Consider the following 27524-nt stretch of genomic DNA (forward strand, 5'->3'; position numbering starts at 1 on the left):
ACCTGAACGCAGCACGGGAGCATCAGCGCTGTGTAGAAAAGGAAAAGAGGAGGAGGTGGAAGCAGATCGAGAAGAGGCATGAAGACTATCCCCGGGATCTAAGCTGACAGGATAGGCAGAGCATCTTGTCTGTCCTCGCTCCTTAGGGGCCGACTGGAAGCGGAGGGAGGCCAGAATGGAGGAGAAGAAGCAGTTCCTTTGTGGGGTGGTGGAAGGTAAGAGCGCCCGACTTCCAGATCGACCTGTCAGATCATGTGATTTTTTTTTCTTCGGAGGGCTGCTTACAGACCACCATTTGACCTATATTCACAACCGAACGTTTTTCTTTACCTACTCGAGACGTGTGTGAGGGGCGTATGTTTAAGAAAACGGGCCTTGGTGGGATGAAAAGGGTTTATAAAAAAGATCTAGTGGTGATCAGTCAGGCTTGAAGTGGGGATGAAAAAGAAAGCAATGAAAAACGTTCAATACGGTCTTCATTGTGTTTCCTTAGGCTCCAACCTAAGGAAACACAATGAAGAAGAAGAAGAAGAAGAAGATGATGATGATATATATATATATATATATATATATATATATATATATATATATATATATATATATATGGTAGTGTTGACAGGACAATGAAAGAAATCAACAAAGAAGAGAAGAACTGGAATGACACAAGCTACGAGGATACTGCAAAAGGACAGTGGGAATGGTGACACACCTGTCCCATCATTATATTCCATAACCACCACACTCACACAGAGCCAGCAAATTATGACATGGTATGAAATGAGTAGAACCAGAGCCAGAAAGAAGAACAGCTGTGAAAGGTGAAGTCCACAGTGGTTTCAGTCACATTAAGAATAAGAGTGCAGTCCTCACAAACGGCAAAGTGACTGCCCAGAAGAAACTCCCAGTCTGCTGGTAGAGAAGCAGACGTTCAACATTATAGGGTCATTGGTACATGACATCAAATATTTCAAAAACCTAGTTAGCAGCTTGCTTTGAAGATACTACTTGACTACATGCATTATCTGCACGGTAATGCTCCTCTAGTACATGTGCAGAGACCATTTCTAAATGATACCAAGTATATTTTTTCTGCAGCATTGTGTGAAGAGGAAACGTTCGTGTTCAACATAGAAGCCAATGACAAACTATGTGTACTGACAGACATTTATGTGATTATTTTTAATCGTCAGGGTGTAATTACTGAAAAGAAATTGACAACCTGTAATAAAAAGTTGTCTCAAGTGTTTCTTTTTAATTATTCCCTGCAAAACGGCATTAATTTATTTTGTTTTTTGGGACTCAGTGTTTGCGCAAAATACACCTCTCTGTGTCACTTTTCATGCAGTAGCTTTGATATCACACTTCAACAGTTTATTTTGTCTTTTATAGTATCACCACTCAGCAGTCACTTTATTAGCTATGTCTTGCTAGTACTGGGTTGAACTGAATTAATTGTTCATGGCATGGATTCAACAAAGTGCTGGAAACAATCCCCAGAGATTTTGGTCCATATTGACATGACAGAATCGTACGGTGGCTGTGGATTTGTTGGCAGATTGAGATCTGATGGCTGTGGAGGCTGTTTGAGTACAATGAACTCATTTTTGTTTCCAAGAAGCCAGTTAGAGATGATTTGAGCTTTTTGACATGGCGTGTTATCCTGCTGGAAGCAGTCATCAGCAGATGGGCACACTGTGGTCATAAAGGGATGGACATGCTCATCAACAACTCTCAGACAATCTGCGATATTTAAATGATGCTCAATTGGTAAGAGGTGGCCCAAAATGTGCCAGAAAAATATCCCCCACTCCATTACACCCCACAAGTAGCTTGAACTGTGGATCCATGTGCTCATGTTTTCTATACCAAATTCTGACTCTACCAGATGAATATAACAGATTCATCAGACCAGGAAACATTTTTCCAATTTTCTTTTGAAAGACTTTGGTGACCTTGTGGAAACTGTAGACTCAGTTTCCTGTTTCAGTTGTCAGGTGTAGCACCTGGTGTGGTCTTCTGCTGCTGTAGCATATCTGCTTGAATGTTTGCTGTGTGTTCAGAGATGCGCTTCTGCACACCTTGGTTGTAATGAGTGATTTGAGTTACTGATGTCTTCTTATCAGCCATTCTCCTCTAACCTCTGATATCAAAGGTATTTACTCCCAGAGAACTGCTGAATTACAGCTGGATATTTTTTTTTTCAGACCATTCTCTGTAATCCCTAGAGTTGGTTGTGTGGTGTTTTGTTTTGTTATATATTCACCCACAAATCCAAACTCCAAAAATATACAGTTCACAGGAATATAAAACAGGGAGCTGAACTGCTTTCATGTTTTTGCTTAGGGAATTTTTTTAAATGGTCACTGATTAAAATTTAAAATTGTTGCAGATTCATTTTATGTGAGTTGATTCATTGTTTCTGTACTTTTTGGTCTGTCCACCGTCTCAGCTTTATAGCTCTATAAATTTCTACCAAAGTGGTGCTGCACACACATTACTTATTCCTGTACATGCTCATCCCTGTGGTGGCATCCAGCAGAGGTAGTAATTGGGTTTGGCTTGGTGGGCAGCTTTACACAGGACACATACACATATGCAGACATGCCATACCCATGCACACAAATATAAAACCAATTCCCCAAAGGTATTTAGCAGGAGAAAGCAGTCGAAATTGTAAGTGTATCTGATTTAATTTTTACTCTGACCCATTTACTGTACACAGACACTCGCACACACACACACATTGCAGACTTATTCAAAACACAAAGGAGGAATGGAGATGCTCCCATTTCTAAGAATAGAAACTGTGATGGAGAGTGTAGTTGGAAATGAATTATGGCTGTGCCAAACGCAGCAGGCATGTGACCACATAAGCATGGGAAGATCTTGAAACATTTTGTGTAGCTGTACTTTACAGAAATGCAGCTGCTAACGGTGTCCAGTAATTTTCTGATTCGTGAATAAACGCTGCATTAATTAGGAGTTAAATGCCACAAATATATGTGTATCAAACAATATTGTTAACCAACAAGCACATTATTTTAAATTGCAATTGCATGCGGTGAACGGTTATAGTCAAAGACACTTATGGAGGTTCCACAGTATATTTCCTTTTGTGTATAAATGTGAGACTGCAGTGTAAATATTATGTTTACTGTTGAATCATGTGATAGCAAGTGAGGAAGTCATTGAAGATCTCATTTGAGTGTGCATTAACACAATCATCTTTTTATCCAAGTGAGTTAGTTATCTGCGTGCACTCAGTTCTGTATTTTCCTCATCAGGTTTTTATGGGAGGCCTTGGTCTATGGATCAGAGGAAAGTACTCTTCCAGTGGTAAGTCTCCCAACACTTCATCAAGATATTTGTGCTTTTTCTGCATCCCTGCTTTCCCTCTTTTGTATGCACAGTCTGTGAGCACAGGTGAGCATGCATATGTCTTCTATCCCTGGTCAGACGGGATGTTTCTGTGTCGCTGATCTTCTTTTCCCCAAAACAGTGTGGGCTCAGGAGCTGCTGACTTGATGCCTTTAGGCTGAAACCAGATCCAAACCTCTATTTCAGTGCCAAGCACAGCTTCAGAGAGAAATTACTGAGGCAGAATGATTCCATAGCAAAGGGCAGCTTCATCCTCAGTGCTCAGCTATGGGTGACAGGAGGGGGAAGGAGAGGCAGACACTACATCTTGTTATAGTGAAAGGATTAAGAAAGAGATTCAAAAGATCTTCTTTTACCATCTTTGATGTTAAAACTTATTTTGCAAAGTTTTTACTTGGGTGCAATGCATTTCCAACGCTGCAGTGGGGAATTTATCAAAGGTCAAGGGAGACCTTTTATGCTTCTCTTTATTTCCTGTCATACACATCAGTGTATGTCTAGTAATCCACAGAAGCACAGAAGCCCCACCTACCTTTTATCCAAACCTTTTCTTTGAAAGGGGCAGCCAATCAGAAGAAAGTTTGCTGAGAGAGGGGACGGATATTATTACAAGATGAGCTAAAAGAGCTTTTTTTAAAATGTATTTATTTTCAGAAAATGGATGAGCTGACGGGCTGCACCAAGACCCAGCATAAGTTAAATAAAGGTTAAATTTAGTCTAAGAATTAGAAATTCAAGCTTGAAATGAGCAGATTAGCTCCCCTTTAAGTGTCCGTACATAATTTTATCTGCTGAGCATGAAGCTCTGCAACGAAGAAGCTTTCAAGGACCATCACACTCTTCAGGTGGTTGGAGTGATACAGTGCAGCCCCAGCATGACAACAACTTAAAAACGGAAGACAAATGCTGTTTAAGCCAGATAAAATCAACGTTCTGGGTAATCAAATGTTCTTAAGAGTAAGGCTGCTATCAGAGGCAGGAATCTAATTTAAAGACAACACTGTTGGGGTTCAAATCTTGACTAAACGAAGGCAAAAATAGCTCCGTATTGAGTGGGCCACAGCACTTTTCATTAACAGTTTGATCAGCTCACAAAGAGAGACAAGCTCTTTCAGCATGAATCACCTCCCAGTGATTTTCATGACAGCAGAGGCAGAATACTAATAGACTATTTTTCAGCACACATTCAAAGCAGCATTTTCTTGTCAATTCAGGAAGTAGCCATCAGGAACACAACAATAAAGCAACAACAGTGAGTTAAATACAAACGACTGCACTAATTAACAATGAGGCAATCCCTTTTTATGTATGTTCACATTTGCCCACCTCATAAGACTGATTAAATCTTGATGTTAAGTACAAGCGGAGCAGCATAAATCCCTGTTGGGAGCTGTGACACAGTTGTGTTGCTCAGCAGCCAATAGTCACAGCCGTCTGCATCCCCAGAGAGGGTAGGTCCCTCTGCTTCTCTTCTTTCCTCTGCCATTGAATGATATATGCGCATGATCTCTTTCCAGTTTTTTTAAGGCTTGTTGTTTGTGCTTGTTATTGCACTGTTAAAAAAACATCTTAAAAAGACGGTAATATTCCGGCAGCTGGGGCGCCAAAATACTACCGTAAAATAACAGAAAATAACTCCCTCATAAAAATACGGTTATTTCCAGTAATGACAAAACAGTTTGTTGCGCTAATTTTACATGGGATTCTGCCTTTTCCAAGTGCGTTTAGACATTAAATTAGGAACATTTTAACGTGATCAAACAATGAAATTACCTATAAACAAGGTCAATGAATGTGGCAATATGAATCATAATACGTAAATGTACAGAAATATACAGTTAACAGTTGGTTTAAATAATAATGGAGTGCATGCCCTGGGACAGACTGACAGAGGCGAGGCTGCCATATCACACCATCGGCCTCTCTGGCCATCGCCAGTAGGCGAAGAGTCTTGACCACGGAAACAATACCTAGAGTGTCCAAGCCGGGGCTCGAACCGGCAACCTTCTGATCACAAGGTGAACTGCCAACGCTTGAGCCACGATCGCCCTGAATAGCAATGATAACAATACTTATGTGATGTAACACAAGCTTATAGGAATCATGTTATATACTTTTCCATAGCATTACATTTGAATTCAACTGTTCGATCTTTCAAATAACGGACAGATATTTGTGAAATCATGATACATTTGTGTTTGTGAATGTATTTTAACAATCTAAATATGCATATGTACAGACAGATACATTTAATAATCATGAAAATTATGTTTTATTGCATTACAGTGATTTAACGTTAATTTACATTTGAAATGTGAAATCACAGTCTATTTACATAACTTTAATGATATTCTAGAAAGACAGTACAAAACTGTAAAATATACAGTAAGATACTTTGACATTACTACTTTTTGGAACAGTGTGTGATTTAACAGGTTTTGGATTGTGAAAAAGAAAAAAAAAGACCTGATCAGCAGTTTTGTAAGTTGCTCAAATCTATCTATAAACTTGCACTGCACTGGGAGGATGCAGAAAACTGGGTAACGAGGCAGTGGATGGTTTATAAAGAGAATTAATTTATTTCCCAAAACTTCTGTGTAGCTGCAGCTGAGTGTGTGGGCTCCAGGTTTATTTATAGACAAGCTTTTTTAGACTCCAGTGTGGGGTGCAGGCAAAAATCATACGCTGAATGTTGCGTAAGATTGGCCGTGGATGCGTGTACAGTATGTAATTGTGTGTGTGACTGTGTGTGTGACTGTGTGTTTGAGGGAGGTAGGATGCAGCTTTGTGGAGGCGACTTACCATCTGTGCAGGAAGTGAAGCAGAGAGAGAGAGATCGAGAGCACAGCACACCTACAAAATGACAAGAAAGACAAGAGCCGGTCCATGTACAGAGACAAAGCAGTGTTCATGTTTGTATATTTGTGTGTGTATGAATGATGTTGGTATTGTTTCCCTCTTAGTACTATGCTCTATTTATAATTCAGGAGGTCATTTCCTGTAACTGAGACAGCCTTGGAGACTCTCGATCGATATTGTGGATCTATTTTCTTGCAGCCAGATCCACTTTTTTTGTTTGTTTTTTTCCCCTCCTGTCTTCGCTCTTAGCTCCAATTCTGTCTCTATCACTCTGTCTCGCTCCATGGGTTGGATGTTGAATGATATGTATGCTTACACAGAGCAAGTCCAGCACGATATGTTGAAGTGAAGAAATAATGCAGAAATACACCAAAGCAGCTGATTTTGCAGAGTGTGATTTCCTAATCCATTCTTTTCTGCTGGCAGACACACCTGCCTATGGTAATCTGCACAATTTGTGAAGATAGCTACAAATTCTACATTGGTCTGTTCTTGCCTCATTGTTTTGTCATTGTCCTCCAGCTTCCTTATCTTTTTTCTACATGATACCATCACTTCTTTCTTTGTCCTCCAGCATGTCTTTGCTGGGGCCTTGATTCAGATTATTTCACTATGGATGATCTGATATCCTCGTGTTGGTGTTGTTCCCAGATCATCATGAAAATGTTGTTCCAGGTTCAACATTGCAAGTGACCAATCACATTATTGTGACGTTATTCTTTTGCGCACCAACCCATTCGTGCATTTATGAAATTCCAATGTTGCAAGGACAATATCAATTCTGCTTAGCGTTTATTAAAGGGTCAGGGTTAGGGTCAGGGTTAGGGTCCGTTGATCGGCGGACAAAGGCGGTTTCTCGCAGCTTAAGTACAGTTTTTTGTTTTACGCCGGTTTTTCCCGAAGTCGCAAAAGTATGACATCACAACATTCTGATTGGTCACTTGCAATGTTGATCCTGGAACAACCTTTAGTATGATGATCTGGGAACAACACCAACACGACGATATCAGATCGTGCATTTCACTATTATTAGTTTGGGCCATTGATATATTCTTAACCATTTATCCGGTAACTTGTCATAAACTTTACTAGGATGTTTTTGTTTGAGGTTGTCTTTTCTGTGCCCAGTGCAAACATTCAAGTCACAAATTACTAGATTGCTGCTACTTTTCTTGAATTGTTTAAATTGTATGCAATACCTAAAATCATGCAAAGAAACCCAAGTCCTGCCTCATCCCTAAAACTTCTGCCTGAGCTCAACCTCTAGCTTCAAAATATATAAGATGAGTAAAGTGACTAACAGTTAAATATACAAAATATTTATGGTGGTTTAATCCATATTCAGTCATTTAGAAGTATGGATTCATGAACTGCACCAGAAAGCAGTGACTCTAATTCATACCTAAGTGTGAGCTACTCCCTGTCATGGTCCTGGGTCATGTGACCCAGTATTCTGAGTTTCTTGATGATTTTGTTATTCTTTTCAGTCTAGTTTCACTTCAGTTTATGTAGTTACATTCTGTCATGCCTAGGTTACAGTTTTAATTCATGATTTATCAAGCTCCCCATTTGTCTCATCCCTGTGTGAAGTTTTCTGTTTTAAGTCTTCATGTGTTTATCTGTCATGTTTCATGTCCAAGTTTTCTTTGTTTGTCTAGTTTGAGTCATGTCTGGGTCTCGTTATGTTTCCCGTTTTATTTTGAAGGATCCTTGTGTTTTTTGTTTATTGTATTTAGTTTCACGTCCCCTGTCCTGTCATTATGTTGTTGTCAGCTGTTTTCCCCATGTGATTCCACGTCCCCTGATCATTCCTTATGTGTATTTAATCTGTGTGTTTCTGCTCAGTCGGTGTCAGATCGTCTGTTATCCTCACCTCATCTTTTCATAGTTTCCATTATTGTGTCACTGTTTCATAGCCTGCCTAGTTACTCTGTGTTCATAGTTCTTTCACAGAGTGTCATAGTCTTTTTAGTTTACACAGTGTTCTTAGTCTCCTTAGTTTTCCCAGTTTCAGTGTTCTGTAATGTTTTTGTCATGCCATCAGCCACAATAAAGGCTCGCTTTATTTTTGGAAACCTAGTTCTGTCTCCACTGTGTCTGCATCTGAGGCTACCTCTTCTTCACACCGGCGCACCCCGCCGTGACACTCCCAAATACAAATGTGGTATATGGGAGAGTAACTGTAACTTAACTCTAAGGAGTATTATTATTAAAAAACAACCAAAAATTCAAAAACTGCAGCCCACCAGGCTGCATGATGCTGCACTGGTTAGAGCTGGCACCTCACAGCAAGAAGGTTCCTGATATGAGCCCCAACTCTGGCCTTTTTGGAATTTACTCTAATTGTCACTTGAGCCATCTTTTAATTTGTTAAGCTTTTTTTCACTCCATGGCTTCCTGAAACTAAAAGCTATTCAACCAATTGAATAACTATGCAGGTTTCCTTTGAGTATTCCAGTTTGTAGTCCAGACACATGCATGTTAGATTAACTGATTATTCTACACTGACCATAAAGTGCTTTGAGTCTATATAAGTGTGGTTAAAAAAGTGACTTGAGTGGGAAAACACTAGATAAATGCAAGTACATTACATTACCATCCTGTGGTGAGTCACAGCAGCTGTGATTTTTCAGCAGCTTTTTTGTTTCCTGGCTCTGCAAAACTCTGAGTGTGAGCATTGTGACAACATGTGACACATCTGGTCATGTCTTTCTCCATCAGGATGCAGCACTGGGGGTTGAACACCTACCTGTACGGTCCGAAAGATGACCTGAAACATAGACTGCTGTGGAGAGAAGTCTATTCTCCTGAAGAGGAGGGTAAGGACCTCTAACCATAGCAAATTTTCACTCATGCGGGCATCCAGGGTTTCCTGAAAGCTGTATTTAATCTAATTTAAAGGGGAACCACAAGGGTACAAGTACAATCAGACTACTGATTCATTGTACACTAGTATAGCAGAACTTCTCTGACACATTCTGAAATTTCCCTTTTGGCATTAAAAATGTGTTTCATTGTGATCATAAAGGCGTCTACAGTTTTTATGATGTCCGTTATATTTTTTGTTGCACCTTTTACTGCGAGAGTCAAGCTGATTTCCACAAGGATACATAAAAAGAGGGGAAGGGAAATGTCAGTACACATTATACCGCAGCTCAGGATTTAGTATGTAATCTTGTCATATAAAAAAAGTGAAAACAAAATATTCAGACATCTTTAATCAGTGTTTAAAAACATTTTTGTCCTGTTTTAAAATTCATATTTAGTATTTTTCACTTTTCTCGTCCTCTCAGGTCAGCTGCGTACTCTCATTGTAGAGGCCCAGTCAAGAGGCCTCAGGTTTGTTTATGCGCTGTCTCCTGGTCAGGACATAGTCTTCTCCTCTTCCTGTGACTTGACTCTACTTAAACGCAAGCTCAGACAGGTAGGCTACACAAGGTCATCTACTACAGAAGTTTAATTGATTTCTGTATTCTTTAAACTCAACCTCATCACTCTGTCCAGGTATCAGACCTGGGTTGCCAGGCATTTGCCATTCTGTTCGATGACATTGATCACTCCATGTGTCAAGCCGACAGCGAGGCCTTCACTTCATTTGCCCACGCTCAGGTCACAGTAACCAATGAGATTTATCGGTTCCTGGGGGAACCGCCTGCCTTCCTGTTCTGCCCTACAGGTAGGCTTGTAGATTGAGGACTTGTTACAGGACTGAAAATTATACAAAAAAATGTAACATGAGCACTTTTTATATTTGCCTCTTCATTAAATGTCACTGCTTTTCTCCCTCTCTGTGTAGAGTACTGTGGTTCTCTCTGTTCTCCCAGTGTATCCAAGTCTCCCTACCTGCAAACTGTGGGAGAGGACCTGCTGCCTAACATAACAGTAATATGGACAGGTAAGATGTATATTTGTTATATATATTTTTACTGTGACCCTGTGAACTACAATTTTATTGCTGATTTCATATTATTTTATATTTATAGTACTTGAAGCACTGTCTGTGTTCAGCCATGACAAGTTTTACTCAATCTGTGCCACTTGCATATTGCAGACATTGCTAAAAACAGTGGCTTTTGTTTCACTAGTGAGACCTGCAGCAGGTCTATAGGCCTTAGTTCATGTTGGCAATGGCACTTGTCCAATTTAAAATAATTGAATTCAATGGTTAGCTAACTTATATGGTGCTCTGACATTGTTTTATATGGACAGTATATGCATGTAGTGTACCTGTTTTTTTTCTATGCATTTCCTTAATTGCTTATCTGTTATTGGACTTTATTGGATTCTGCTTTCTAGTTGCTGAAAACTGTCACAATTTACTACTACAAAATCCTTCTAAACAGGCGGTGCTGGAAATATGGGGCAGGAAGTCCATACTGTAGTTCAAAAATAAAAATCAAAAGACCAAATAGGGCACAAAGAAACCAAACTCAGATGAAAGGCTCAAAGCATAAGTGATTAGAAACACAAGGGAGTTGCAGCAAGAGCCTGATACATTGACACCAGGGAGGGAAGGCCTGTCACGTGCAGGTGAAGTCATGTATTTAGGAAGGTGGGAGAAGAAAAACAGGAAAGAAAAAATGCAAAAACTCACATGAGAAACTAACCTTTAAAGTGAAGGAGGGAGTAAATCGAAAGAGAGACAGAATGAACTCAGACCTCACCAAAAAAGGGGGCTGAAGCAGAAGGAACACAGAGAAAAACCTTCAAAAACACAAAAGCACCGAAACGTTTAAGATTCATAATAGAATTTGTAGCTCATTACAAAGCCCATAACGTTAAATGGAACAGAAACAAGTTTGTATTCTAATGATTTAATGTGATTTGGAGCAGAGCCAGCAGCCCTTCTAGTTTGAATGAGAAACAACCAGTCCCTCCAGGAGGACCAGCTGAACAGGGTCATTACTCTGCATGCCAAACATGCATCAAAGCTTGTAGAAATATTTTAGGTGCGTCTCATTAAAACGTATTGTAAGCACCTTGTAACTCCAGTATTTCACAGTAACATTGTTATCTGATTGTAGGTTTATTTATTTAGCTGTCCTAACGTAAACCTCTTAAATGGAAAATCGTTAACAGATTTTTGAGCACTGGGCTTTCTCTTTCCACAGGCAGTAAGGTCATTTCCAGAAAACTCTCACTGGAATCCCTGGCTGAGGTGGAGTCAGTCCTCCAACGCCCCCCACTTATCTGGGACAATCTACACGCAAATGACTATGACTCCAGACGCCTGTTTTTGGGGCCCTTTAAGGGTCGAGAGCCTCAGCTTAAGAACCATCTCAGGGGCCTGCTGCTTAACCCCAACTGTGAGTTTGAAGCCAACTACATCCCGCTGCACACGCTGGGAAGCTGGCACAGAGCTGGGAAAGAGGATACGAAAGGTGAGGGATCCAACTGAGGGAAGGCAGATGTATGATGAGACAGGAGATGTCCTGAGTCAATAAACTAATATTGTCTCTGCCAGACCACATCCATGTACAGTTAGTCCCATCGCTTCAGGAGAAATGTTTAATAAGCCTGTGTTGCTTGGCAACTAGCATCATTTTGACCACCAGACAGCCATTGTGTTTGATATTACCTACCAAATAAGCAAAGTTAAAGCAAAGTTAAAGAGGATGAGTAAAAAGTGAACTTTTTACTCATCCTCCTCCTCTCTTCCCTACCACTCGCCTCTACAACATCAGGCCCTACCACAGCAAAGACAAGGTAGTCTCACCCACACACAGAAACTCTTGATATAACACAACTGGCAAAGAGGTTAAACAAAAGGGGACTTGTTCTAAAGTCACTTGTTAAGCTTTCAGCCTACACAGTTTCACCAGCCTCAATCTGCCTTTATTGTAAAAGCTGTTAAAACATTGTGACTTTAAGTCATTTCATTAGTCTTTCTCACACGGTGTATAATAAGTTATGTGTTCGAAGTGTAATGTAAGAATTCCTGTCACGCACCTGCAAAAGTGGGGTGCAGCATCACATGAATTTGATATGTTGTTCATATTCATTGCATCTCAGTTACCATGACAGTAAAATGCATTAGAGCACAAGCACAGGTTTTTTTTTTGTCGCGGGGGGAGGGGCAGGGAATTGGATGGATAATTGTCGAAACAGAGAAGCAGTGTAGCGCGTGATGTTCTGAAGACTGGGTGGGGGAGAGGTGATGATTGAGGAATAATTGCACCGTGTGATGGAGGAGGAAATGAGGAGAGAGCCCGGTCCCTCTGTGGAGGAAGAACTGAGCGGTAGGCTGGAGGACAAAAGAGGCTTTCAGAAGAGGAAATGAGAAAAACTTTAATTGTTACGGGAGGTTTTGTAATAATTTCCTTATAGTGTCGTGTAAGCCAATAACCATTACAGAACGAGTATGCAAGGTGTGGCTGTTTTTGGTTGTCAGTGCATTGCTGTGTGTCTCCCAGATGAGGAGTGTGAGTACTGTCCTGATAGAGCTCTGTCTGCTGCACTGAAAGACTGGATGGAAGAACTCAACCAACCTTTACAAGCTGGTAAAATATATATATATATAGATATATATATGTATAAACACTGATGAATTATTGCAGTTTATGTTCAGTGTAGTGTTGTTACTCAAACACACAACCTGTGCGTGTTTTTTTTTCCATGATAATTGTAGGCCGGCAGAACACAAGGACAGACCAGCGTGCCTCTGTCCCAACATCTCACTGTAAAACTCCTGACAGATCTGACTGTCCTTCCACCTTCAGAGGAACCTCTACTGTGGCCAAACTCCCAGTCTTCCCCCTGAATTCCAGCTCCCCTCCGTCCTCACCCACTAAAGTCAGTGGGGAGAGGGAAGGACGAGAGTGGGAAAAAAGGAAGTCATACCAGTCTTACCAACCGATCCAGCCACCTCCAGGAACTAAGCCTGGAGCACCTGCGGCTGGAGGACGGGGACAGAAAGCCCAGGTTCGTGGGCTCTGCGGTGGGAAAGGTCTGCTAAGTGAGTCGCAGGTGCGGCTGCTGGTTGGTCTTCATTATCTCCCTCACGAGCACGGCCCATCAGCCCAGAAGCTACTGCAGGATCTGACCTGGCTGAAAACAAACTGCCAGCTGGTCAGTGCTAACAGCAAGAAGGCAGCACCTCAAAAGGTCGGTGAGGATTATGAGGGGAGTTTTTGTTGAGGTACTTGGATTGGTTGTGTACATTACGCGTGAAAAAGAACAACATAATGTTTTTTTTTTTATTATGCCCTCAGGTTGATGAATGGCGTGGGCGGGCCTCCAGGTTTCTTTCTCTGTGTGAAGACATAGCGCAGCTCCACTGCAGTGTCGTGGGTGGGAACAACAGGGCTGTGCTCTATGACCTTTACCCTTATGTGTGGGACTTGAGGAACACAGCTCTGGTGGCAAAGGCATTTATATGCTGGCTTGGTAAGGACAGAAGCAATATACTGCTATACTATCAGTGTGACGCACTGGACTCTGCGCTGGTTTGATCTTCCCCGCTGTACGAGAATGTGCCATGAGAATGAGGCCATTTAAGTGCATTGAACTCATATTATCACATTCAAGAAACACCAAAATGGTGCGTTGTCCTGCTGGAAGCAGCTGTCAGAAGACGTATCACTGTGGCCATAAATGGATGGACATGGTTAATAACAATGCTCAGGCAGGCTGTGCCATTTAAATAGGAAAAAACTTCCCCACACTCTTACACTAAGGCTACCAGATAATGCAGGATCCTTCTTTCATTTTGTTTACACCAAATTCTGACTGTAACATTGGAATATTGTAGGAGAAATCAACTCATCAGACCAGGCAATAGTTTAACAACCTTTTATTTGTCCAAGTTTGAACTGTAGCTGTACTTTCCTGTTCTAAGCAGACAGAGTGGCATGGCACGTGAATCACTTAAAATCAGTTAAACTTAAATTTGTGAGCTGATCAGATATTTGTGTTAATGAACTGAGACAAGCTTAGCTGAAGGAAGTGGACAGGGAGTTATCTATATATAGACAGATAAATAGATAGCTATAGATAGATATAGATGTAGAATGTTCACTCCTGTTTCTTGCTTTAAGGTATTAAAGGAGGAAGTTATTTGTCGCTCACATTCAAACAAGTTTCCACTGAAATTCTGTGCTGTTACAGCTAGTGATGCACCGATACTGGTATCGGTATCGGTACCGATACTGGTATCGGTATCGGGGCCGATACTGTAAAATGTGTGTGTACTCATACTCGTAAAAGTTTACCGATACCATGAACCGATACTAATCTATTTCATTAATCAGAGGGTGGCTTGTCATTTCTGTTGTAGTTTTTTAGATTGGCCACTAGGGGGACATCCCGCGCTCTGTATCGGCAAGTACTCAGATCCAAGTATCGGTATCGTATCGGTTTGAAAAAATTGGTATCGTTGCATCCCTAGTTACAGCTATCCCACAGCAATTGTGCCACGTGTGAGGTGCAGTTATTACACAATGTATTTCACTTGAACTTGAGAAAGTACAGACGTGCCCACTTAACTGCTTGCAAAGTGCTTTGTCTGGATGTGATGATTAGGTTAAGTTAATTAAAGAATACTAGATAAATAAATATTACAGTGCTACCCTACAGTAGCAGAACAGAGCATAGTAGAAGTATACCACTTGGTCCTAGTATACTAGAAGCACGCTGCAGTATATAGTTTACCATGCTATTGAACTGATGTTATATTGAGAAACTGTGTAGTATTATAGTGCTATAGTGTAAGAGCGCCACATAATATTCTGCTGTAGAATACAATAATAGTTGCATGTAACAGATTACTATTGTTTTGTTTTGTGTATCCAATAATTTATCTACTGTCCAGTTGTATGATTACTATTTTAGTAGTATGCCCTATAGTCTCTGCACTATTATTTATAGCATTATATAATGTAGCACATACTATATACTGTACTGTATTCAGTACTTATGTTAAGAGAGGACACTGGTGGAATCAGTGGTTTTGTAGATTATTGCCAGTCATTGTCTGTGGCTCATTTTTCTCTTACGCTCTAACACATTTACTCACTCACTCAGATGGACGAGTGTTGAGTGACAGCTCTGCCCTCGGCTCCTGGAGGAACTGCTTCCAATGTGAGTAAGCCTGATCTCTGATGGTCTTTAAACTTTTTGTATCTGCGCCTGAAATAAATTACTACAAAATTCAGTCGTTACTTCTCAGCTCGAGCTCAGTGGAGCCCAGCTGATAGGGAGGACTGAATTTTTTATGACAAGTTTATTTCCGCGAGCGTCTCTTGTGGTGCTGTAATGCTGTAAAGCTCTACAGTTTTATGCTGCGCGATCATTCTCCATGTGCACTGGTAACTTTTCTGGTATTTCGCTGGCCCTGAACATGTGATGTAGCCTGTCACATATGATTGTTTTTTTCTGTGTTAGGGTGTGGGAAGACCACGGGAGCGGACCAATTGGGAGTAGAGTCTGAGCCGTGGGCGTTCAAGGGGGGCGTGTCAGGGGAGGTGCAGGTAGTGTGTTATATTTCAGATGCCATTCGTGATGGATCTCTTCTTAAATTCTTGATAATATTTTACTCTGCTCTATCAAGTCAAGCCCCCTAAAACTGCCTAATGTGTGTGCGTGTTTTTTCCCCCATGTGGTGTGCAGATGCTTCTCCCAGTAGGGAGCAGCAGTGAACTTTTTACTCATCCTCCTCCTCTCTTCCCTACCACTCGCCTCTACAACATCAGGCCCTACCACAGCAAAGACAAGGTAGTCTCACCCACACACAGAAACTCTTGATATAACACAACTGGCAAAGAGGTTAAACAAAAGGGGAATTGGAAAGTCATGTGTTAGCTTTTACAGTTGCATTAAACAACCAGGGAGCAAACCAGTAGATCATGTAGGTGCAACATTTATTGAACTTTCAGGTGGAAATTTAAATTGTTAAAAGAGGTCTGACAGTTCAGTAGATTTTTAGTTCAACATTTAAACATTGGTGTGGGAAGACACATGGTTTAATGGTTGTGTACTTAGGTGGAGCTGTATCGAATGGTCCGCCAACTTCACCTGAGGACACAGGGTGGGCCAGAGTCTAGTGCTGCTCATCCAGATGTCATAGGAGACAGGTGTGTCTGCGTGTGAGAGAGAAAAGAAACTCAATCAGGAAGTGTGCAAATACTGTATCAAATCAATAACACTTGATTTCACTCTCTTAGATGTCTTGGACCATGCCTAGCTTTGTGCCCCGAGTACAGCTTCATCTTGGAGGATGAGCTGGGCGTTTGCGGCTGCGTGTTAGGCATTTTGGATGTTCGCTCCTTTGCCAAGCGGTGCCAGGCCAGCTGGATACCCGCCATGAGGGACAAATACCCACCAAAAATGAACGGCACACATCCAAACACCCAGGTGAATACGTGGGTTTTACCCTCTCACAAGAAGTCAGTTAAACCTCTCTTTTTGGTTGACACCCTATGCTGAAACATAAATGCTCACAGAGTACACTAAACTATAAACATACCCGACAGACCAGTTTTACATTACGCACATTAACTTAAGACTTATGAGTACCTGCTGTCACACCATCTGGATTCCTCTGTGCAGGATAATAACTCGCTGGGAGTTAGGTGGAACACATAGGTAGACAAAGACAATAACACACACACACACACACACACACACAGACCGGATTTAATGATTTAATTTAGTATGTGTCTAAGGGCCACCTGCAGTATTCCTTCTGTCTTTAGTGGGCCTGTTTTCTGTATCAGCGGGTTAGTGTGTAAACTTGCGAACGGTGCATTCAGATTTACCAGCTGTTGCCATGTGAATGTGACTAACTGTTAATAAAAAGAGAAATGCAGAAATATGGCAAATATGGGGAAGGTAAGGATTTAAGTGCTTTAAAATACAGAATGGTTATTGAGAGCTGAAGTACAGTAGCGCACACGGCTGATGTTGTTTTTGCCCATCATCACTGTTCAGTGATCTCTGGCAAAGAGCCAAGCATAAATGGTGGTGAGCAGCAGGCAGAGTCAAACTCTGACATGTGTGGAGGATTCATTTAGCCGCTCTGTGCGTCACAGAGCAAACTGACAGCTATGCTGTGGATCATTCACACTTCAGCAGGCAGCCACAGGTGCAGACAAATTTAAAGTTTACCAGCTGAAAGCTTTCATCACATGCAAACTGGCTAGGGAACAAGAGTGTTCGATCTAGGAATCCATCGGTTAGTCCGCTCAATTGGGAGGGCTGGCACCTTAAGAGGCTTCCGGTGTAGCCAGTAGATGTCCACGCCAGTGCCTCCAGTGCCATCTACTGGTCAGTGTTTACAAATGCAGCAAAATGAAAACAAAGAAAAAAAGATTGTCAAAATCTTGGTTTTAAGCAAATGCAATCCATCTTTTTCTCTCCACAGGAACTGTTTACTAGCATTCAGCCATAGTATGCTCAAATTTGATTGGTCAGGAATACAAGTGGGTTACAAATGGGTTAAAGAATCTACCAAAAATGGTCTCCCTCATCGACTGATGCTACATATTCATAAGCATTTATCTGTTTAAAGAGAACATTTAATTATTTTTCCCCTGTTTTGTGTCACATAGTTACATATTACTGGTATGTTATACAAAGCTGCTTATTACATTACCTCACTTGAAATCTAGTTGCTGTTAGCTAACTCAGTTCCAAGAAAAATGCTTATCAGCTTCTGAGACAGGAAGTACATTAGACTCATCCCAGAAGTCTTTGCATATAAATATAAAAGCTGCTGATCAAGGAGTGTCTGCTGGGGTCACCAGGCAGTAATTGCACACTTAAAATGTAGCGTCAGCAAATCTTAATTTGTAATGATAATTAGTGTTTTACTGTGTGTTTGTATTCATTTTAAGGTTTTAAGGTTGCTGGGTAACTGGAAACGAGTCTGGTACCAAACGTGCCTAATTGGTAACATCTAGTGGCAGCTGGAGGAAGAACAATCTTCTGCAACATGTGAAAGTGCATCTGTGTCTCTGCTCTCCTTTCTGCAGGACCTGATTCAGCTGATGGAGGAGGATCAGGGCGAGTACCCAGACTCGCTGCTCTACCACTTTCCCTCACAGTTGCGACTGGACGCCCTGCCCGAGCTGGTGGACATCAGCATCAGCCGCACCTTGCTCACTGCCCTCCTCACTGCGCTAAAGGCCAATGGTAAGCTCCACTGTGTGTTTGCGAGTGTGTCTTTTGTTAAATAAAATTCTGCTGCATATATTAGCATGAATCCATATGCGCTTATACCCTCAAGGATAAGTAAAAGGATTAGAGGATGAGAAAAGAGCAGAAAAGACATGTGGAGGGTGGAAGAATACTCCAATAATGCAAGAAGAGTTGTTTTCACACCATTAAATATGAGTTATTAGTTGTAATTGCTGATTATGTTGCTTCTTTAGACTGTGTAAAGGGATTTTGTTATGCAATTCTGTTATTTATATGTTGCTTGTATATTTGTATGGTTTATTCTTGGAGAAAAACTGATCTGTCAATAACTGCCTCTTTGCTTTGCGATTTTTGCACGGTGCGTGTGTGTCTAGGTTCTCAGGGTGTGTTCTGTGAGGTGCAGCCAACAGACCGTCAGAGGCTGGAGTTCTTGACTAAACTGGGCTTCCTGGAGATCCTCAGGGGAGAAGCCAGAAGCAGAGAGGGGGTGGTGCTGGGACGGCTGCTGTGAACATAGAACACACAAAACACTCACATAAGCATTCACATGATCTCACACAAACACACACACACCACGACAAACAACAAAGACATTTGCACTGATGTGGTAGATACACAAAGGCACTTATGCACAGAGAGGTGTTAGAAATGCAGTGTGCACGGCACAGACATAAACAGCTGTGCTTTGCCAAGAAGTGAGGTCCATATTTTTCTCCATCAAGAGAAGAAACCTTATTTTGAGTGACAATTCTGGATTCCTTTGAGTCTGTGTGGCAGTAATGGGGATCAACCCAGAGCTTTTGGAGGGATTTACAAAATATAAAATAAGCTTAAAGTTTAAACCTTTAGCAGGGCTGTGCTAATCTTTCTCAGATTCCATCCACGACTGAGGATTAGAAGATTTCTCAAAGAAAGTGAGCAACAGAAGAGTTTGAGATTGTAGCGGAGTGCTCGATCCAAGCAGCTCTGTGGGCTGTAGGTCTTTTCATCATACATGTATGCATCTTTTTTTAAAGCTGGAATAATCAGTGTTATTGAGTTTTTTAGTACTTTTTCCTATTTGCTTATTTTTGCGGAGTTTTAAGCTGACAACACTACTAGTTTGATTTATTTGCACCGCTTTCATCAGATTAATTTCCCGAAATTGCAGCCAGGCATTGTTGACAAAAAAAGAAACTTCTTTGTACTCTACCTGCTGTCTGTCCAAAGACTAATGCGTCCAATTATTTCTTAAATATAGCCATAGTAATTTTTTGGGAGTCTTGGGCTTAGGAGTGCTGATTTCAATGCCAGACTCTTCTACACATGTAATTAGCTACAGAGGATCCTATTTAAGCTTCTATAGCTTGCCCAGAGTTGCTGTGCATACAACTTTGCACACTACCTCCACCCTAGCTCCTCCTGTCAGCTTGTGTCTGGCATAATTAGTACCATATCTGTGGTCTTGGTGATGCTTTTCCTGCCTTACATTTTCCATGTGTACACCCGAAAAAGGCAAGAAAGTCCCAGAAACAAGCCATGCTGCCCAACGTAAGTTACTGCAGATGGAAATAACTGTGTTCTTTTGTATAAAGTGGTCCCGACTGAGGTGATATTTAATGTAATGACCGAGCTTGGTGCTGGTAGGCAGATGTTGTCAGCTTTGGACTGAGCTAGACGTGCCTGTCTCCCTGCTTCCAGCGTGCTAAACTAGCCGTAGCTTCATATGAACCACTCACGGAGCGTGTTGTCAATCTTCAAACTACTTCTAAGTCAAGATGAAATAATCCTTTACAAAACCTGCCCAGGGAAAAGCTTCTGTGGCTAACCTAGCGTCCTCCTCTCTTCGCTTTGTTTATAAATGGTCGTTTTCTTTTTCCTGTTTAAATTTAGGATGTTTTCCAGTGCCTGTCCTGCTGGTTTAAAAAGTATGCTAACATCAAATCAGAACTAGGCTGGCATCACTGTTTACACTCGCTTAGATTAGATGAATGTTTACGTGCATGAAGAACAAAAAACTGTGTGGCTGTTCAGAGAATAGGGACACAAACAAATACCATTGTACTGGCATGCTTGAACATACATGATTTTTTTGTGGACAGCCATTGTAGCTGTTATGACGTAGGAACAAAACAAGAAAATGCAAACGCATGCGTGCTAAAATTCATTAGAAACACAGTAACACACACTCAGACACATACACAATCTAAAGTTTACACATATTTGAGTTAGATATAACTGATACCTCTCCCTCATTTGACAAAATGTATACAGCTGTCAGATCTTACAGACGTTGTCAGTGTGTAAAAACCGCTAAACACTGGCCTAGGTGGTGGTACGCGTGTGTATTTTGTATGAGATGTATGCATGTGTGAGTGAGTGCCAAAAAAAAAAAATACAAAGCAAGACAGCTTTGTGGTTCTGCCTCTATTCTAAACAGCAGTGAACACAGGTCTGTCTCATCATTACATAGATGTTGTTTCTACAACTTTCTATGACTATTAGTAAAATACAATTATTGCTTTTCCAGGACTGTTACTGCAACTGGCCAATCATGTTGTTGTGATGTCATAGCTTAAGGAAGGAAGTCAGACAAAAGCGCAGAGAGCCAGAAAAAGGAGAAAGATAAAGGGCACGTTATGGTGCTTCACTGTGTTAACCACAGGACTTTCACCCAGGACTCTGGGGTTTATGTTGCACATGAAACCAAAAGCCATTGATGAATCATCATCGTTTGACTAAGCGGCCCACCCTCTTCATTTTTTAAAGTTATCAAAACATTAACCAGATGTTGGAAAGCCTTTCAAAAAGCCCTGAAGGTGTCACTTCATGACACCACAAGATTGTGATTGGTCAGCAGTGGTGGGCCTGAAGCATCGTCATGTATAATGTTCCAAGTACAGTTGGTGATTTCCAGCTGTGCGATTAACACACACACACACACACACTTGCGCCCGTGTGCACATACAAACACAAACACACACACACTCATTCTAAAAAAGCACAACGACACTCACAATCAAATCTTCAACTTAAAGTATGTAGAACTATGAATGTTCTTTGTAATGCAGCTTAAGAAGACGCAACTACTGTTTGTGCAGGTATTTATATTTCTACATTTTTTAACTATTATGCTCGATCAATCACAGACTGAAAGGCACTTTTGTAAGTTTCTTCTTCTTACCAGCTTCATCAGCATTGTCTGTTAAGTACTTCATGTAGTCCCAGATCTGATAATTGTGTAGAAGAGAAAAAAAAGGCAGCAAAATATGCATGATGTAGAGGAAATCTTTAGAGAAGATGTCACATTGTTTCTTGCAGAACGCTGTTGTTTCACCTTTATGGAAATTCAGTGTTATTATTATTTTTTTCTAATTTAAAAGTGCGTGTGTGAATGTAGGCGTGTGTGTTTGGGGTGATGATGGGAAATATATGTATGTGAACAATCTACACAGGCAACATGGAGCACTGTGAAAAAAGAAAGTGTAGTAAACCACAATGTTTTTGATTTGGGAGAATTTTTAACAAGTGTCATGAGAATAATAGTAATAATAATAATGATAAAAGTAATAATAAAAGCAGTTGCCTTTAAATTCCAGGCCTACGCAGCTAACCACAGTTAAATTCAGCGTCTCATTATCCAGTTTCCTGCCTGCATTGAGCAACATGTATGGTCTGTGTTTACAGTGAGTTCCAGTGGAGTGCTGTTGTATGTCTATGCAGGGTAATGAACGAGTTGGGAAAAAAAAAAAACCCCAAAAAAACAAAAAACAAACTACAATTCAGTCTGTGTTTTTATTGACAATAACAGTAAAACTGTCATTAAAAAAAAAACAATGATTTTATTGACTTGTTGATTTTCATGCTTATTAAAAGAGGTTTTCTTTCCCTTTAAAGTGCCTGTTTCTGTCGGCTTTGTGTGTCATTTGAGGAAAATAATACAGGGGGCTAATCAGAGTGGAATATTTGACATATTTAATAGAAATGGTCAGGTTTGAATACATACATTTATGTAAAGACAACTGAACAATTCACTACTGTGCCTTAATTGCCACACTGTGGGCAAAATATAGAATTAACTCCTCCTTAAAGTGTTCAGTAAAGTGTTCACCATCTTTAACAAGCCTATGCTGACATGAGAATGTTTACCTAAAACTTTTATGGTCTACTCCATCCAGCTAACAACATGACGCTCCAGATACAGTGCTGCGTACACAGGTGCACGTCTATCCTCACGCTACACATCTGTGCTCTCCCTTTCTTCGGTGTTTCCAGCTTCCCATTGGCTTCGCAACTGCAGGTTGTGTTCAGGAGCTCTCACTTGACCAATCGGGATGCGGTACGCTGCTAAACTGCCGGTCAACAGCAACATCAGTGTGGCCACCAGAGTAGCTGCCCAGCTGCATGCTGGCAGAGCAACCTTGGCAGAAAAAAGAGAGAGGATCTTTAATAATGAACAAGACTGAAGTGAGACAAAATTTCATGTCCACTGCTTTTGGAAATCCTCCTTCTATATATATGCAAGCTTTTAGGACACTGAATCCATAATTTTTTAGATTGTAACTACTTATTTGAAAGTTATAGTTATTTTAGTTACATTTGAAGGCTCCTGTAAACACATCTAAGGCTAAAGAAAGTGATTTAAATTTCACAATCGAGTTCCAATCAATTTGAAAGCTATATCCTACTTTGGAAGAATAGGTTCTACAGACTATAAAACATAAGAAGCCAAGCTTGCAAGCTTGGGATCAGAAATGTGAAAAGGTTTGTGAAAGGCCTCTGTGTGTACTCACAGTTCCCATCAAATTGCTCAAAGCAATGTCAGCATATGCAGAGAAGAAGGCTGCGGACGGGAGAAAAACAAAAGATTAGGTCAAATATATCCTCCACATATTCACTCCCTATCACTCTCCAGGTTTCTGTCTCACATACTGCTCTGTGGTATTTAGTTGCACTTTCTCCTGACAGTAGACACAGTACCAGCTCCACGTAAGGCCAATTTACCTAATGTGAGCAGATTAGGTCCCTTTTCAGAGGGGTCAGTACCGCTTTTTGCCTGAGCTGCAATTCTATTCTGTATTTATGTGTTAAAGGTTTTGAAAAGGAAACACATTCTGAATAGAAAGATAATCTGTCTATTCAGAATGCCTTTCCAGCTTATAACTGACACAATTAGAAATAATTGTTCAGTGTAATTACAGCTATTCAGCATGAAGGAGAGGAAAAAGGGAGAGAAGCAGTAATAAGTAGAGGGATAATGTAGAAAAGGGGGAAATAAACTGAATTAATGACAGGAAAGTGGAAGTAGTGTAAATGGAGTGACTGCGGGTTAAATAAGCTGCTTATTTCATATGTATGTGGTCATTAATGGAGACATGCCATATTCTTCTTAAGGAGGGATGATTCAACATCAGAATGATCAACAATAGAATTCATTTAGTGATGATTCACTGAGAAGAGCTGTGATGGAGTAAGTGACATTTTGATGAGTCAAAGGATATCAGCACATTGAGCAAATTACATAAATGCACAAAAAGGAGGCCTTTCATTCAAACGGGTGAATATCTCAGAGCCATGTAAATGGTTTTATTGTGTTGGGCATGAAAAAAAAACTGTCTTGTTTGTTTGACCTCGAATTCTTCTCAAAGTAAGTTGGTTGCTGTATTACATATTACTATCAGGTTTTTGACACATAAAAACTTTTCACCCACATTCCCGAGATGAATAAAAAAAATAAATACATTTGACTGCTTTAACCCAGGGGTGGGCAACTCCAGGCCACAAGGGCCGGTGTCCTGCACGTTTTAAATATCACCCTGGGTCAACACACCTGAATCAAATGATTATTTCATTACCAGGCCTCTGGAGAACTCAATTCAAGACATGTTGAGGAGGTCATTTAGCCATTTAAATCAGCTGTGTTGGGTCAAGGATACATCTAAAACCTACAGGACACCGGCCCTTGAGGCCTGGAGTTGCCCACATCTGGTTTAAAGGGTTAAAGCTAAGTGACAGCCCGCTTTAATGCTTCAGCACCATGGACAGAGGCAACGGGAAGCTTACATTTGGACCAGTAATAAAACCTTTGTTGCCCTCCAGTGGCATATTTAAGTACTGAGACTCACAATTACACAAGCAAAAAGATTGTTTTGCTGTTTTATTAATTCTGTAAGACAAATACAAGGAAGGTCACTTCATTTCAAGCACATATTATTTTAAAAACAGGAAACAATATGGTTGTATTGTTGTTGAAAGCCATTTTAAACTGTTCTCTTATTTAAAAGGCGTCACCACAGCAGGTAACTCCACATATTCCATTTGTCAAATTTCTTGCATCACATTCCTGATACCCAAGGTACTTGTTTGGTAGCTATTGTGCACATTAGAGTATACACAATGGCTAGAGAAGAGCATCCCCCAGAATAAATTTGTACTTAAATGCCATCTTACATCATTTGTTATGTAACTACAGCATCATTTAACTGCCATTGGATACTTGAGACAACAGATAATAACTGTGCCTGTGTGTGTCTGTGTGTTTGTGTTACCACTGGCGATAGCAAAGAGGTGCGTCCACAAGCTGAAGATGAAGAATCCTCCAACAGCCATGCAGCCCAGAGCTCCATTAAACCCTGACAGACCTGAGTACAGAGATTCATGACGCACTGCCACGGACAAACCTGCCACACACATACACACAATAAGAGCCAATGAATGAGTCACACTTGTTCACAGATATGGTAATAACACAAGTGGAAATACACAAATAACAATTAATTACTGTATCCATCACTGACAAACTGAAGTACTAAATAACTGTCCATGTGGTGGTGCTACATGCACACTATTGTGTGGCTGCTCTCAGTGCAACGTGTAATTTGCGTGTAACCTAATAAGGACATTTTAATGTTTCCTGACTGCTACTTCAAATCGACACACAGGAAGAGACAAAAACTGGTCCAGAGTAGAATAGAATAGAATTGGCCTTTATTGTCATTGTACATGTATAATGAAATTGTGGGTGCTCCACCGCAATAAAATATAAATAGTGGACAGCAAGAATATATATACAGTCAAGATACAAAAATAAGAGAAAAGCACAGATTAGAGAACAAATGTCACTAAATATCAACATTTCACTGAAGCTCCTAGAAGAGCAGTTAGTATTTTAAAGTCTTGTGTAACTGGGTTTACAGAATATGATGCATCACTAAGGTAACCGCTGCCAATTTGCCTGCTTTGTCTATTGTATTCCAGAATATTGCAGGTTGAATTGAGCCACTGTGTGTCAAACGGGGCCACACCAAAGGGAATCTGCCTATTACATTTTCTTAACACTTAACATATCAGTGACATTCACTTTTAGATTTGAAACAGAGAATAACATTCAAATCTTCATCACAAGAGATTAATTCATTCTGAGTTTGATGTCAAAGAGGCAGGTGGATTAAGACAAGGTCAATGCCTTGCCTCTGACTCACGTGCACACGAGATATCCACAACAGTGTGACGCTGAAACTAAAAGCAAACTGCACAGGGGGCATGCTGACCCAGATAAATCTCTGCAGGGCCAAAAGCACTGACATTTTTTCTCCCTGCCCTCCGGCAACCAGCTGCACAATGTCTCTCAACCTTCACGAGGGAGAATAACAATTTCAATACAAAGAAGTAAGAACACGTAGAGCCACTGAGTTCATCTGCAAAGGCCAACAAGTTTTTTTTTTCCAGAATCAGTGAGCATGACAGTTAACATTTCTCTGAAATATTTAACCTTTGTTGAAATGTAAAAAAAAAAAGAAAAAAGTATTGCAACACAGTGATGTGGCGCACAATCCACTGACAGGTTGAGGCTTGTCAAGGTTCAAGGTTCAAGGTTCTTTATTTGTCACATGCATAGTTATACAAGTATAACACAGTGAAATGTAGCCTGACACGCTCCTCGTCATGTGCAAAAATGGGGGGGGGGGGGGGGGGGGGGGGTAGAGGAAGAACATTATATATATATACATTGTATATACATTGGGTGAATGTGCAGTAGTAGCAGCAAGCAGGTGAATTCTGTACATTAATATGAATAGACATCTGACTATTTTACAGAATAGACAATATAAACATATTTAAAATTAAAGGAATTTGAAATGTACATTGTGCCTGGGTTTAGAGTGTCTGGAAGAGAGTCCTGTCTCAGTCAATTACAGATGATGTGAGAGGGTGGGTGTGCGTGTTTAGGGCCCGGATGGCTTGGGGATAGAAGCTGATGATGAATGATGCGGAACCTTCTACCAGATTGCAGAAGTTGGAACAGTTTGTTGCCAGGATGGGACGGGTCCTTCAGTATCTGCGCTGCTCTAGTCCGGCATCTCCTGGTGCAGGTTTTCTATGTGGAGTTTGATTGTTCCCTCTCTGTGGGTGTGGGTTCTCTTCGTGTACCCCGGAATATGAGTGTGAATAGTTGCCTGTTTGTGTTAGTTCTGCAATAGCTTGGTCACCTGTACATGGTGTACCCCACCTCTCGCCCTGGGATAACCTCAGCCCACCTGTAACCCTGAATCAGATAAGAGGAAGGCAACAGATGGAGCTGGATGGATGCATCTTCAACCTTACATTTGGAGCAGATCTGACCTTTTGGAAAAGTTTTTGTTTTAGATTGTTTCCTGATTGATTATTTAAACTTTGCTCCATTGTCATACACCTAATTTGCAATGGCTGCATCTTCACTTCCCTCATGTAGGGAAACACCTTTTAATGTAATGCATCCCAATCCATCAGCAGAATGCCAGCAATTGCTAATTAGTATGTCAGGAGATATTCTAATTACAGTATTGGACATATTCAAATGTTGACCTGTTGTAGATTGCAGATTAATAGTTAGGACACAATCGAAATAATTAATATTCTTTTCAAGGACGTACCAATATCAGCTTTCATTACAATCTATCGTGTACTTGTTAACAACAAGTATATTCTATATAACAACAAGCTTAACCTGTAAGTCATTAGGACACATTATGCCCAAATTATGTTCATCAATGTGAAAAATAGCGTGATAATCCATCCAGCTTCTGAAATATTTCCATTCCAAGAGCCGCATCAATATTGTGTCTAATCCCCACTGCCTTCACTCAGATCTAATGCAAGTGACTATATAAGCTGGATAAAAAGAGTGCATATTG

The 27524-nt window shown here is 40.7% G+C and overlaps 2 protein-coding genes and 1 long non-coding RNA gene across 4 annotated transcripts in view; 2 read left to right on the forward strand and 1 right to left on the reverse strand.

The window, feature by feature from the left end:
• On the forward strand, positions 1-22247 carry LOC146521638 (protein O-GlcNAcase). 2 transcript variants are annotated; one of them, XR_014872620.1, is made up of 18 exons: positions 1-215; positions 3285-3336; positions 8959-9056; positions 9531-9661; positions 9742-9913; positions 10034-10132; positions 11349-11618; positions 12651-12737; positions 12866-13341; positions 13449-13623; positions 15259-15315; positions 15619-15704; positions 15844-15948; positions 16216-16307; positions 16398-16587; positions 18207-18366; positions 18747-20826; positions 20857-22247. XR_014872620.1 is itself a non-coding variant. In XM_085152927.1 (17 exons), exons 1-17 carry the CDS (start codon positions 176-178, stop codon positions 18881-18883), a joined length of 2427 nt encoding a protein of 808 aa, XP_085009053.1. In that variant the 5' UTR covers positions 1-175; the 3' UTR covers positions 18884-22247. The 2 variants fall into 2 exon arrangements, 1 of the variants encoding a protein (XP_085009053.1); XM_085152927.1 differs by having other exon boundaries at positions 18747-22247.
• On the forward strand, positions 11625-12460 carry LOC146521639 (uncharacterized). The gene is made up of 2 exons (XR_014872638.1): positions 11625-11842; positions 12007-12460. It is a non-coding gene; the product is annotated as an uncharacterized LOC146521639 (long non-coding RNA).
• The window catches only part of LOC146521640 (urea transporter 2), a 24241-nt gene continuing 18925 nt past the window's right edge, over positions 22209-27524 (reverse strand). Inside the window, exons 6-8 of the mRNA XM_085152928.1 lie at positions 24900-25031; positions 23145-23194; positions 22209-22771 (exon numbers count right to left, since the gene is read on the reverse strand). Of these exons, the coding sequence (XP_085009054.1) occupies positions 22589-22771; positions 23145-23194; positions 24900-25031 (365 nt within the window). The 3' untranslated portion in view covers positions 22209-22588. The remainder of the gene's footprint in view (positions 22772-23144; positions 23195-24899; positions 25032-27524) is intronic.

Source organism: Neolamprologus multifasciatus, chromosome 3 (genome assembly GCF_963576455.1).
Source record: "Neolamprologus multifasciatus chromosome 3, fNeoMul1.2, whole genome shotgun sequence".
NCBI classification, from domain to species: Eukaryota; Metazoa; Chordata; class Actinopteri; order Cichliformes; family Cichlidae; genus Neolamprologus; species Neolamprologus multifasciatus.